The 13105-nt window shown below is 38.3% G+C and overlaps 1 protein-coding gene across 1 annotated transcript; it reads right to left on the bottom strand.

Moving 5' to 3' along the window:
* Window positions 1–4397: 4397 nt before the first annotated feature.
* Window positions 4398–10926, bottom strand: LOC144703487 (adaptin family protein). The gene is made up of 11 exons (XM_078575655.1): window positions 10794–10926; window positions 10155–10671; window positions 9921–10045; window positions 9245–9443; window positions 8913–9141; window positions 8148–8314; window positions 7859–8068; window positions 7023–7133; window positions 6757–6933; window positions 5709–6104; window positions 4398–4793 (listed from the first exon to the last, which is right to left on the bottom strand). The coding sequence occupies exons 1-11, from the start codon at window positions 10844–10846 to the stop codon at window positions 4503–4505; spliced, it is 2475 nt and encodes an 824-aa protein (XP_078431781.1). The 5' UTR covers window positions 10847–10926; the 3' UTR covers window positions 4398–4502.
* Between the last annotated feature and the right edge of the window lie 2179 nt (window positions 10927–13105).

Below are 13105 nucleotides of genomic sequence, written 5' to 3'. Positions count from 1 at the left end.
AACATCAACAAAAAATTAACACACTAAAATTGAGTTCATTAGTGACCTATTCAAAGGCATTGTATTGTCTCTGAGATATCCTCCCTATTGGATACCAGTGAACCTGTAATGTGACTGGAAACGGCAGCAATGTTGGAGGAATTCAACATTTTCCTTTGTATGACACATCAAGGAAGCAGTGCAACTGCATAAAAATGATGGGGATGTAAAAGTGTCATTATCTACTCTTCGGTGGTGAATATTGTACATGAATATCGATCACTATCTGTGAAAAGTGCGCCTTCAATATAATAATTATTGGCAATATCTTTTGTCACCTACGAGTAATCCCGTCTAGATGTTCCTAGTATCAAGGTCCTCGTTGCGTCCAAAGTGTTGGTGTCAAGGAGAAAATATAAAATGAAATTTGTTTCAACAATGACATTGACAAAAAACCAGAATCTTGAAGTAATTATTTACATTTTTGTTGGCCATATAGATATTGTACTTCACACATTAATTTATTTTCATTTCACCTTGTTGCCAACCTCCGCTATGGCTTATTCAGTGGATGGAAAGAGCAGGAAAAGACAAAACTACCCTAAAAATTTTCCATCCACCGAAGGGATTTGTAAAACAATGTCAGGAAGGGGGAGAAACCATTTGAAACTTTCCCCAACCCTATATGTCTGGGAAAGACACATCAAGCTTTTGAAGTCATTTTTTTGTAGTTCTTGAGTTAATCTGGTGGGTTTCTTCTTCCCCTCTTTATCTTCTTCTTTTTGTCGCCAAAACGGCAAGCATGGGCAAAATAGTCATGCTCTAGGAGGAGTTACTGAGGGGAGAGCACCACCTTTGTTCAAGAGTGAAATCTAAAATAAAAAACAAATTAGATAGGTCATCTATCATTCCTAGGATCTCATTTAGATTGAATCTATTATTACCTACATCCTATTCAGCACTTATATTCAGTTTCCCTTCAGGATCTTGCTTCCCCCAAGGGAGAATCAAGATCAAGAAGGGGTATGATTTTTTTCCATCCATTTCTTCACTTAGGTATTGATCCTTTCACAAGGATAGAGCCCTAAACAGCACAATCATTCTCATCATTCATTCAGGTGAGCTGAATCTTTAGGAGAAGATTCAGATTGTTTGATCCCCTTCTCTTCTTTAGCATCCTCTCTCTATTTATCAGGCACTACATTCCTTCGTGCAACTTCTAGCTCCTAGAACCATAAAATAGTTTCAGATTTTAAGGACAGTTGCCTCCCTCCGGATCAACCCCTTTTCTCGTTCTATACTTTCTATAGTTTGAAAAAAATGAATTTTATAAATTTTATTGCATATGCTTATATTTTATTTCACCATTTTTAGGCTTATCACCAAACACCTCCATGTAGGCCTCCTCTACCTCTCTCTGGTGTAGTTCATGATTGAGCCCCACGTCCCGATTAGGCATGGGGACTCACTTTTCCATAAAATTTACGCATACTCTGTCAGGTGGGCTGATGGCAAATTTTGGTGCCATTACATCTTTTCGTCTACGATGTTTGCCTTGGTCCAACGTCATGTCAGTTGTGTCGTCTTCATAATAGTTGAACCATTCAAAAGGGCAGACAAAAGTGGCAAAGGCAGCTCGTTGAATGAAACTTTTTTTGCCTCGGTCCGAACTTACCTAGATTCTAGTTTCATTTTACTCTCTTAGAAACACACTTCATCAGTTAATCTCTTAGAAACATATTTTTATCCCAGTTCCTCACTTCTTCCATCCTAGTCGTCTCCTTGAATTTTATTTCGGCATAAACATTTTATATACAGGACACAAAGTATTCTTCAAAAAGCATTCGTTTATTAAATGTTTTACACAATTATCACCCTTACTTTATGTCATTGGATAACATAAATTAATAATTTTACTTTAATATATAAGTTATCCCCCTTATTTTAATAATTTCACATTAATGATATAAATGATATCACTTTTTAGCGTTACTTTTAGATTATTTATGTTAAACTTTAATCATTCTATATTGATGATATTTCTTAACAGTATCGGATAGCAGTTATTGAAACAAAACCATATTCAATATCATTATGTGCAATAAAATATTGGTGTCTGTTTTCGTTATCTCGTTACCATTATCCTATATCTTTATCTGGATAGAGACCAACAAACCCATATCCAGTATCATTATTGAACACAATTTGGTTTTTTTTATTAATCAATATTGTAATACGTGATAATGAAGACCAAATACATATACTGATAGTAGCACTCTATTTTACATGAAATAACAGAAATTGAGGTTAAAATTTTCATTTTAAGTTTTTGATTCATGTGACAAATCCATAAATATACTTAATAAGTAAGAGCCAATGCATAGAGAGCAAGTATTGAAAAACTTGAAGGGAAGTAGACTAATTAAGCTTTTAAATCAACAATATATATTATTTTTAATACATTCCACTGATATAATTGAAATTTTAGGGTTTTGGGAGATGTTAGGGGTAAGAAATGATTTTAAAATATCTTATGTACCGTCACTCGCAATTTTGATGCGACAGTGGCAATCAGCGGTGAAGGACGAACATGGATGGCGATGTGAGGTGGACAAAAAAGTTATAAATTTTGCTAATGGAAAGGCTTTGAGGCATGGTTGGTGGTCTTGAAAAGTTATGGATCCAGCCTTTTTTATGGATGACAAAAGATAAATAAATATGATGCAAATAGATGATGATAAAAAATAGCCCATAAAACTTTAGTCACGCCAGTTAAGGCCCCAGGAGATGATATTCTTTCCTTCTCCTTTATATCAATAAATATGTTGAACTTGGCCATTATAAAAGTTTTGGGACAGAAATTAATGATACAATCAAAGAGGGGGGAAATTAGTTTAAATATGCGAGCCATATTATTCCCAGCCGTTGGTTCTGAATCTAAGAATTTTGAGGGCTTAGATGTCATGAATTCATCCTTGATCTACAATCTCATCCATGTTTGGAAGAAGCTTTCAAAATTGAATTATCAAGTAGTTCCAAAAAACTTTCTCCCTTTGACTTGGTCCTGAAAATGAGTTTAACTTTGATTTTAAATTCTTCTCTGTGAGTACAAGTCCAACTTCTCTTCCATTTGCATCAAAATTTTAATATTTTATTTATCTAAAATCTGTTAACTTATTAAAACTCCTAGAATAAGAACAATTTACTTGATTCTCTTGAGTGAATTAAAATTAGTGTCATAAACCAATAAATTCAATAAATTTAGAAACCAATAGGTGATTCATACTCATATTTCTCATTTTAGCCATAAATAATAGATATAATTCATAAATTAAAATTAAATGATTACATAATCATCATTACTAAATTATATATTCTGGCATTTGAGAAACTAGGCCGCCAATAGCCTGACTGAACTAATTGGATAGACAGCTTGCTGGTTATTACTCTAGAGATCGAACTAGCCAGCTGGGATGCTCCTATATCGAGACATACAATATTTATACAATTACAAGTCAAAAATTATCTCTGATACTGCCAGAGATACATGATTTTGGTTTCCACATCGAGAGACGCTGACAAAAGTGTATATAAATCCAAATTCTGATATCAGATATTAGATTTGACAGGTAATATTCTTGAGTTTAATGATATTTAATACTGATATATTGATATCAATGTCAGGAACAGGAAATACTGCCCACCATTTGGGGACCAGTAAAGACCCCTTTTGCCAACTAGGAACCACTCTTTGAGTTTGTGCAATATGATGAAGGGTATGGAAAGCTGCATCCTATATTTTTAGAATTTAATTTATTTTTGGCCTCAATGGTTGGATTGGGTTGCTTGATTCCTGTTTTCTCTGATGAGATGGAGGTACCCAATCAGGGCTTATCTTCTCTGATCAAACTGATCTGTGATCAAATTGCTATTCCCTACTCAGAGCCCTCAACAGAATGAGATCAAGCTGGAAATTTTATTTTAAGCACTGTGAGTTTCCTTCCACAAGTTAGAGCCCAAGTGAGGAAGTGTCCAATGGGTTCATGGGAGACGGCTAATTCTAGACTTCAAGATAGAACGCCTCACAATTATTAATCAAGAGAAGCTAAAAAAGAATCAGAAGGGGGTGTTAATTGTCTCTTGCTAAAAAGTAAAAAATGATTCACTGTATCTAAGCTGCGATGCCCACACCACATTATACTGTATATTTTTGTTTTTGTATATTATAATTTATAACTCCAGGGAACCAAAACATGAGATATTAAAAACTCGTGGTACATTTGTCAAAAATTGAATCCTCTCTCTCTCTCTCTATCACACTTTCTCTCTCTATCTCTCTTCCTTCGGAGGAAGATGAGCAGCACAGTATTTGTTTACCAATCTTCAAATTCTACCCTATGATAAAGGCGGACAGGAAATAGCTCAAGAACAAAAAAATATTTATAAAAATGCCGCAGAAGGGGAGAACTACATAAATTCTCTCTCACAAGGGAGAATTCAAACAAGCACTGTGGTGATTTTCCTCACACCCCAAATTTAGAAAGTGCAGTTTGAAACAGGGACCCAAAATCTCCGGCCGCGGCGCTGTCGTCGGCCTTAATCTTAACTTGTACCTTGGCGGTGGACGAGTTGACCAGGCACTCCACCAGGAAAAACGAAGCGGATTGGCCCTCCCTTTGTGCATAGAAGAAGAATTTGAAGCATGGGGGCTGCCCTCCTGAGGCTATGCACTGAATGTGGTGCCCCTGCATGTGCCGAAGCAGCGATTGCGGCGCCACCAGTGCCACCACACCTCTCGGCTCCATCTCAAATTCCTACGATATTATTTCAAAAGCTTGTCATCATCTTTTGAAAAAGTTCAGTTTAAAGATTACTGTCAAAATAAGTCCAGAAGATTTTTCTTAACATTTTGGAACTTGTGGGAGGATTGGAAAAAAATTTACAGCCTATAGCAAATAGACTAAGTGAAGATCAAGATATTTCTTGTTTTTTCATTTCCCTGGGAGGAATGGAAAAGGTGGTGATTACAGGCTTTAGATTTGTGTTTATCTTTATTTAAATAACAGCAGAACGTTTTAAAAACTCAAAATTGCAAAGAAATCATATTTTTTGCTTGAAAAAGTAGATAACGACTTAGATGAAAAAGAAAACGCAAGAAGTTTTTTCCTCCATTCGTGTGAGGGAGATGGGAAAATTGGAAAGCTAGACGAGGAGACTGGTTTCTGAAGGAATCAAAACATGCAAAGTAATTTCTTGCTTCTTTTGTGAAAGATGGAAAAGGTGGAAAAAAAAATTTTTGGAAATGTGTTGCTCATTAGTTCATGACCTTATAAACGTTCAGAACCTCACAACTGCGAAGGAGCCGTAGTTCTTCTTTGGCAAAGTAAATAACAGCAAAGATGGAGAAAAAGCCGAGGAGGTTTTATTTCTTGGTTCTTGTGACGGTCATAGGAAAACATGAGAAAACACACTGGAAAATGTGTTTCTAAAAGAATTTAAATGAGACCCTTAAGCTCCTAAAAAAGACCATGAGATCCTAACATACAAATATTTTCTGACTTTTGTGAGGAAGACGGAAAATCAAAAGAGACCAGATTTTCTAACGTATTTCTCATTATTAAATAACCTCTGAAACCTTCAGAACCTTCAATATTGCAACGGAATCCTAATTCTTGTCTGAATATGCGATTGAGAAAGAATTCAAATGAGAACCGGAAAAAGGTCCAAACCTGTGATGACGAGATTGAAAGCTGGCTCCATTTCCTCTGGAAGGATCCAGGATCAAGAGCTGCCTTAGGATTGAGCGTCAGAGCTGGTGGTCGAGGAACCGACAAACCCAAACCGAGGAGATCATCAATGGGGTCGTAGGCAGGGAGGCCAGGAACAGAAATGATGGCTGTGGTGGCGTCATAGTCTGGGGCTTTGTATGCGGAACCAGTGTTGTGGATGGGTGCACGAGTTTCTTCTCTGTCTGTTGTATCCAGCAGCAGATTGACGTCATTGGCTTCATATCCTTTGGGTGGGAGTGGTTCAGCCTCAAGCTCAGCCGCCATGGACAGGCCTCCAAGTTCTTCCGAGATGTCCACTGCAGTGTGGCGTTCTTTTCCAGAAAACATAAATGATGGCTGAAAATTTTCCAATTCTCAGTTTGGCAAGTAGGAAATTTGCTACAATAAAGCTCGTAAAGAATGGATAGATAATAGGAGAGGACAGTCAGACTTGGGGATTTGGTCCGATCTGACTGGATGTAATCTCTGTTGATCAAAGGATTTGATTGATCCAACAGCCCTGATCACCGTTGCTCAATCAATTCAACAGATTGCATAGACTGGGCCCTGATAAGGCCCAATGGGCTGATCCAATCAATAAGCCCATCAGGAAGGCAAATCAGATCAAGCTGCCAAGCTAATGCGATTCGACTGCCCATCGCACAGATCGGCTATGTCACTTAAACAAAGCTTGCCATGTTTTTTTTTTTTTTGAAGAAAAAAAGGAAGACCACCAAAACTGGTGATCAACCTAAAAAATCCTGCCATGTGACACTCCTGGAAGTAGGTATCAGAGACTCAGACAGATCCAATTGAATTGAATCTGATTCAAAGTTTCGATTGATCTCATGGCTTTGATCATGGTGGATCAAAAGATTTGTTTGGCTGGATCTTGATCAGGCCCAATATCCTGATCTGATCAATAGGTCCTGATGACAAACGATCCTACAGTTCATTTGATCTATCTGATCAAATCTATGAGCCCTAGAGAAGAGGGAATGGTCTTTACCTTCTGGTAGATGACAGAGAGGCTGTTGAACTCATCAAAGATCCGATCTTTGAGCTCGCTGCTCTGTGTATCAGCGAATACAGAGACTGCCTGTTTAGGGGGATTTACAACCCGCTCTGCCATGGATACATCATGTTGCAATATCCTGTAGTAGAACAAGGCTCTGTCATGAACATCCTGCAATGACATTGCCGACACATTTTATACTTTCGAAAGATAAGAAAGCAGAAATTTTGGCCTTGTTTTTTAATTGAATCCCGACTTACCTGCTGAAAATCAGCCAAGCCAGCAGCTAGCGCAGCCCCTAGAGCTTTTTGAGTTTCAGGAGGCCTTTGAAAGAAGCACTTCATCACAGCACTTAACAGATGCAACCGAACCTGCGTAAAATAGTTAATACGTTGAACCTTTCAGGGACATCGAAATAGTTTGAATCAATAAATAAAGATTTTAAAAGTTTGCTAATCCATCACATCAAAGGATAAATGGATACAGATCTCATGATACATTTACATACACCTAGTCATTCGGCCTTGAAATGGTGAAACAAAATATCCCTCATTATGAATTTCAAAAGGAGGGGAGAAAGAGCCAGCGATTTCTTGGGATAATAAAGAGAGTGAAGTACGCAGAAGGATGATCCTTTGCATTAGGGTTAAAAAGAAGAGTCACGTAGATGAAATATGATACATGCAATTAATAAAAAAAAGTGGCCTAAACTGGACATTCGACATACAGATGCAAATGTTGTTCTATTGGTAACTCTGAAGAACAGAATTTTATCACAAGGTTAATAAAGCACCACTTCAAATTGGGGCAATTTCTTTGTTCAATTTCTCTTCCAATGTTACATATTCATAACCACAAGCGAGGTAATCAGAACAAGAATTCATACGTTTTTTTATTTTAATAAGTTAAAATGTATCTTTCGATCTCCCTTGGAGTTGCCTACTGAAGGAAAAAGGCCAGAAGTTTTGTGATCAATGCTTGGCTTGATTTTAAGCGTCTTTCCCTCCCATTGAGAGTAGGAAAAAAATCAATCAGGAATAAAAGCTGAGAGGAAAAAATGGACACTGCATAAATTTCACTCGTATAAACAGTTTACCTCTGAAGAATGTTCTTCATCCCAGCCGTCAACGAGATTTTCCAAAATGTACGGAGCTTCTGGCATGTCCTGGGAATATTCCCCCAATATCCATATGAGGGCTGATTTTGCTTTAGGTTCTTGAACGCTCTTGCCACTAATATTCCCAACCACTGCAATACAATCATGACTCCACTGGGGGTACTTTCTAAGGAGATCCTTCACAAGAACCTGAGATGCAAAATCAAAAGAAAAAAGCTCAGGACCACGTAATTAAGGCATGTTGGCAGACTGCATAAGAATGACAAACCAGGGTCTCCGCAGTCACATAGTCCTTATCCATTTCGAGAAACTGTAGAAGCCGGTCAACAATAGCATTCACATCATACTGCTGCAATGCTATTTTTCCAACAGCCCGAATGGCTTCTCTGGCGATGGCCACGTCAACATTTGCCGCATATTCAAAAAGTTCAGTCACTGAAACATATACCAAAAGTTACAACTCGTGTTTCCTATGACGATGAAGAATCATCAACATCCTAGCCATTCTTCTGCAACTGGGATGATGATGATGAAATCATAATCTTCATCATCATCTTGCTGGCGAACAATGACAAGGACAAAGATGATGATGCAAGGATGAGGCCACTCCATTGCTCAACCAATGCAGGGACAATTAGGGACTTTTTGTCCTTGCTCAAAAAATGACGAGGATGATGGAAATTTATCATTGTATTTGTCTGAAGCAAGATGTGACGATGATAAAGATGATGACAAACTCGTCATCATCATCATCACTTGTCCGCGATTAGGATGTCGACGACAAAATCGTCATAGTCATTGTCACACATGCTTGTGACGATGAGGATGATGATTAAGATTTATGGCTGATGATGACAAGGTAGTCCTGGGATGGCAAAGACTAGTCACAGTGATCTAACTGCAGTACATGCACTGATCATTCGACAACGGCGAAGACAATAGAAGGTTAATCAGATGACAAGTTGAAAACATTAAGATAAGGAATGCAGAATGCGCAGTTATTAGCATGGAAGACATTCACAATAGAAGTTACCTATTTCATATGTGTTGTTCTCATTGGCAATGGCAGTTAACATTTCAAGTTTCAATTTTTTCACGTAAGATGGGTCACTGTACTGGCAGTAGAAGTGCTTGTAGTCTGATGAAAACAGCACTGGGGCCCGCATAACTAGAAGATGGAGGTGGCTTAACACAGCGTACGACTGTTCTGGGCTTCCAGAACTCACTAACGTCAGTAAAGGGGCCTTGATCCGTTCATAAACCTAAACAACCAAAAACTGAACGTGGTGAAGCCCGTGATAATCCAGCATTGTACAATAAAACTTTGACAGGAAAAACCTACACAAAATAAACATATGAATTTACCTGCTGGTGAACATCTGGCATAGACAATGTCAAATGCAGAAAGACTTTGATTGCAGCCAAAACTACAGCACCGTTTGCATGCTGAAGCCTATCCTCGAGAAGATTCATAATATCAAATATCTCTTCGGTGTCAGATGGAATATAGTTGGATATAATCTCAAGTATAAGGCACTGGGCCCATTCATTAAATTCCTTGATCCTGAGGAACAAAGAGGCTCAAAATAAGAGTCACTGATAAGAATAAAAGGCACGAAAATGAGCTTAGATATTTTTTGAGATGGAAAATACAAAAATATCAAAAGGCGAGAAACAAAACAAAGGGGTGCCTGGGAGTCAACCGAATGGTAGAGTATGAAAGAGCTATCTTACTCATGTTCACAAATCCAATAAAGAGAGTTAAACAATAATAACGTTACAGATCACAGATCCCCACACTGTCATCGCTTGAAGTTAACAATTAATTATGGAACGATGAATAATTAATAGAAACCATTTATAGAGCGTTAAAGGTCGATTGGGGTTCATTGAAACTGAAACATAAAACGTGTATGGCGCCAATGTTTGACAAAGTTCTCTAGGGAAGATGAACACATAAATATGTTAAAATACGGAAATTCTTCGAAGATCGGCATTAGCTAGATGACATTTTCCACAACAACAGATTAAAAAAAACCACCTATTCAGCAGATGATAGACAAGAGGCTTGCTAAGTAGAGCTTCTCTTTCCCTGGCAGCTTCCTCTGAGCTACTCGCCTCCGCACTCCATATCTCCTGCAACGAGAACAGGCAATTTGCAACTACCTGCAAGACGACGACGTTCAAATCCCTTACTTTAATCCCAAAACAGAGATAAAAAAACTAGAAAAAATCTAAAAATCGATTCTTTCGGTTTTCCCATCTATGATTCTACCTGAGCATCCGTATCATTGAGCATTAATCGCTTGAGAATGGGTGGGAAATCAGCATCCCCGCATGCAGAGGAAGATATATGATAAAGTTTGAGAACTCCCATTACGGCAACCATTCTAACATACGCATTCGGATCTTTAAGACCTGATCCTAGAGGGCCGACCAGATACTCAACGAGATTAGCCACTCGAAGAGAGCAGAGACTCCTCAAGGCGAGACCCCTGATCATGGGATCTTCATCACGGCAATCTCTCTGTAGGAAATTGATGGTGAGCAGAGCGAGGTCCGGGTTTCCCTTGGCGTAGTTTCCAACGTACAAATAGCACATCTTCTTGAGCACGACGTCGGAGGTAGCCGAGCACATCACCATCTCGCTGAAGAGGGACGACACGTCAATCCCGACGGTCATGTGAGAGATCACTTTCTTGAAGAGCTCTCTCTTCGCGTCGTCAGAGCCGGGGGCGCGGCTCCCGGCTAATTGGCGGAGCTGTAGCTTCAGATCGGAGATCTCGCTCTTCCTGATCACGACGAAGAAATTGAAGTGAGAATCGATCGGAGATCTCGCGCTTCCTGATCGCGAGGAGGAAATTGAAGTGAAAATCGATCGAAGAATTGGGGAATTTGGTTCGAGGATTGGTACCCGGAGGGCTGCGAGGGCGAAGAAGAGCGCTGGAACTGAGTAGGAGGCGCCATGGACGTCGGCGAAGCTGTCGAAGGCGCGGATCGGGTACAGTCGACACCTCCGAAGAAGAAGAAGACGGTGCTGTCGAGTTCCTGACGCCATTTGAACTAGTTTGGGCTGGACCGGCCCGGCCCGGTCCGGCCCGAACCGGGTCCAGGATTGGCTGGCCAGTTGTTGGTACTTTCGTCCCGTCCGCAAAATTGGACGAAAACAGGGACGGAAATTCGTCCCGAGACGAACGGACGGGACGGTTTTCCTATCGTCGGATGAAGAAACCGTCCCGTCCAAAGGTCTGGGACAATCATTGAGGGATGGACAGAAATCCGTTGGTTTCGCTTCCGACGGTTGAGATCTTGCCGCGTGGCATTGCTTAATCAATTCCTTGATATTTTGCATCAAAGTCCCTGCGTTTTTCGCCCAAAAGCAATTGTACATGTCCCTCCACTTTCTGTCTCCTCCATATTTCCCTAAAAATTTAGAAAAGTATATTGAAATTTTAAAACTTCATTTTTTCATCTGGGGCAAGGGACGGGATGGTTTTTTCCTGGACGGGACGAAACTGGTAAAGTCATGATGTGAACGATTTTTTTTCTTCAATGGACGAATCCCTGGGCAGGACGATTTGGACGAGGATGAAATATCCAGAAGTCAAATGGGACGATCTTCATCCCATCCTGTCCATCGTCCACTTCCTGGACGATCCGAAACTATACTTGGTAGGGCCCATAAATATTATCAGACATGATTAAAAGAAAACTTTGGTACATGGGCCTGGCTAAGTATAGAAAATTCTAGTCACATCTTGGGTTACTTCTAGGGGTGGGAAGTTTGGTGTCGACGGAACAGCCGAGAAATGTGTTTGTGTTCGTGTTTGGTTTGTTTGAGAATGTTCGGTTGTTTGGTGAGAAATTCAGAATGAATAAATGATTGTAAAAAAGAGGCGGCTAATTATCCTCTTTTTTTGCCTAGATCAGAAAAAATTTTGAAAGCTTGGTAAAACACTCGATTATTAAAAGAGCCACAGTTTTGTATGAAGTGTATACCAGTTAACCAAAGCTTGGTAAACACCGGATTATGAAAGTTTGTGTTTCTGTTTGTGTTTGTGTTCATGTTTGGCTTGTTTGAGAATGTTCGGTTGTTTGGTGAGAAATTCAGAATGAATAATGATTGGTGTAGAAAAGAGGTGACTAAATTATCCTTATTTTGCTTGGATCAGTAAAAAATATGAAAGATGGATAAAAGGCCAGATTGTTAAAAAAGCAGCAGTTTTACATGAAGTATAGGCCAGTTAAACGAAGTTTGTTTTCGAGTTAGACAGAGTTTATTCTTGCTTATGGCTGTGAAGGGAGTTTATTATTTCCAATTATAAAATTTCAGCGAAAAAATAATATGGTTTAATGATTAAATATGATTGATAGAGTTGATTTCTGAAGAAAACTTATCAATTGGTGGTAACATGTGCATTATTAGATAAATAAGGTTAAGAAACAGTCAAAAGTGAAAACTATGAAATATTAAATCAATGATATATGAAATTCAGATATTAAAAATGTATGTGATGCAGGGATAGAAATTAGTCGTTAGAGATTTGCAAATCAGTAGAATGTAAGAATGTATCATGAATTAGATGGAAAGAGATGGGTGGATTGTGAAATGCAAGCTAGATAAGTTCTGAATTAGAGGTTCACAAATTTTATAGCTAAATATTAGAGCGGTTGATAAGATGTATATCAAATATTTTTCAAATGGCTAGAAATCTGAGGGCTTACAAATATGAGAGATAGAAATTAGATCATTATAAAATTTCTAAACAGATGTTGGACCTTCATATTACAAGATGGAATTACATCTCAGACCCTTAAATCTCTAATCAATATTCAATCTCAATCATATGATTAAATATTACATTACGTATGATTAAATATTACATTACGTAAAATTAAAAAAAGGCAGATTATAAAAACTGAAAACCTATAGATTTTGAAGCGGTTGAAATATCATAATAGATGTATTCTGAAATGATTGATTTGGGATATGATCAAGAGAGTATGACTTTATAATTAGGTATATTTGAAATCTGAGTAAGGACTATTTTGAGAATATCACTGATCTAATATTGAGAAAACTTTGTCACAATATAGGAGATACGATAACAACGTTACAGATAGACCAAAATGTTTGTGACATGATAGAAATTTTTATTGAAAACAGAATAAACTTTTCAACAAAAACATAAAAAAAAGTATGGAAAGAAAATTTTGAGAATACAA

This window comes from Wolffia australiana, chromosome 5 (assembly GCF_029677425.1).
Source record: "Wolffia australiana isolate 7733 chromosome 5, ASM2967742v1".
Lineage (NCBI taxonomy): Eukaryota > Viridiplantae > Streptophyta > Magnoliopsida > Alismatales > Araceae > Wolffia > Wolffia australiana.
Note: the sequence above shows the minus strand (reverse complement) of the source record. Positions and strands in the feature narration are given on the sequence as shown.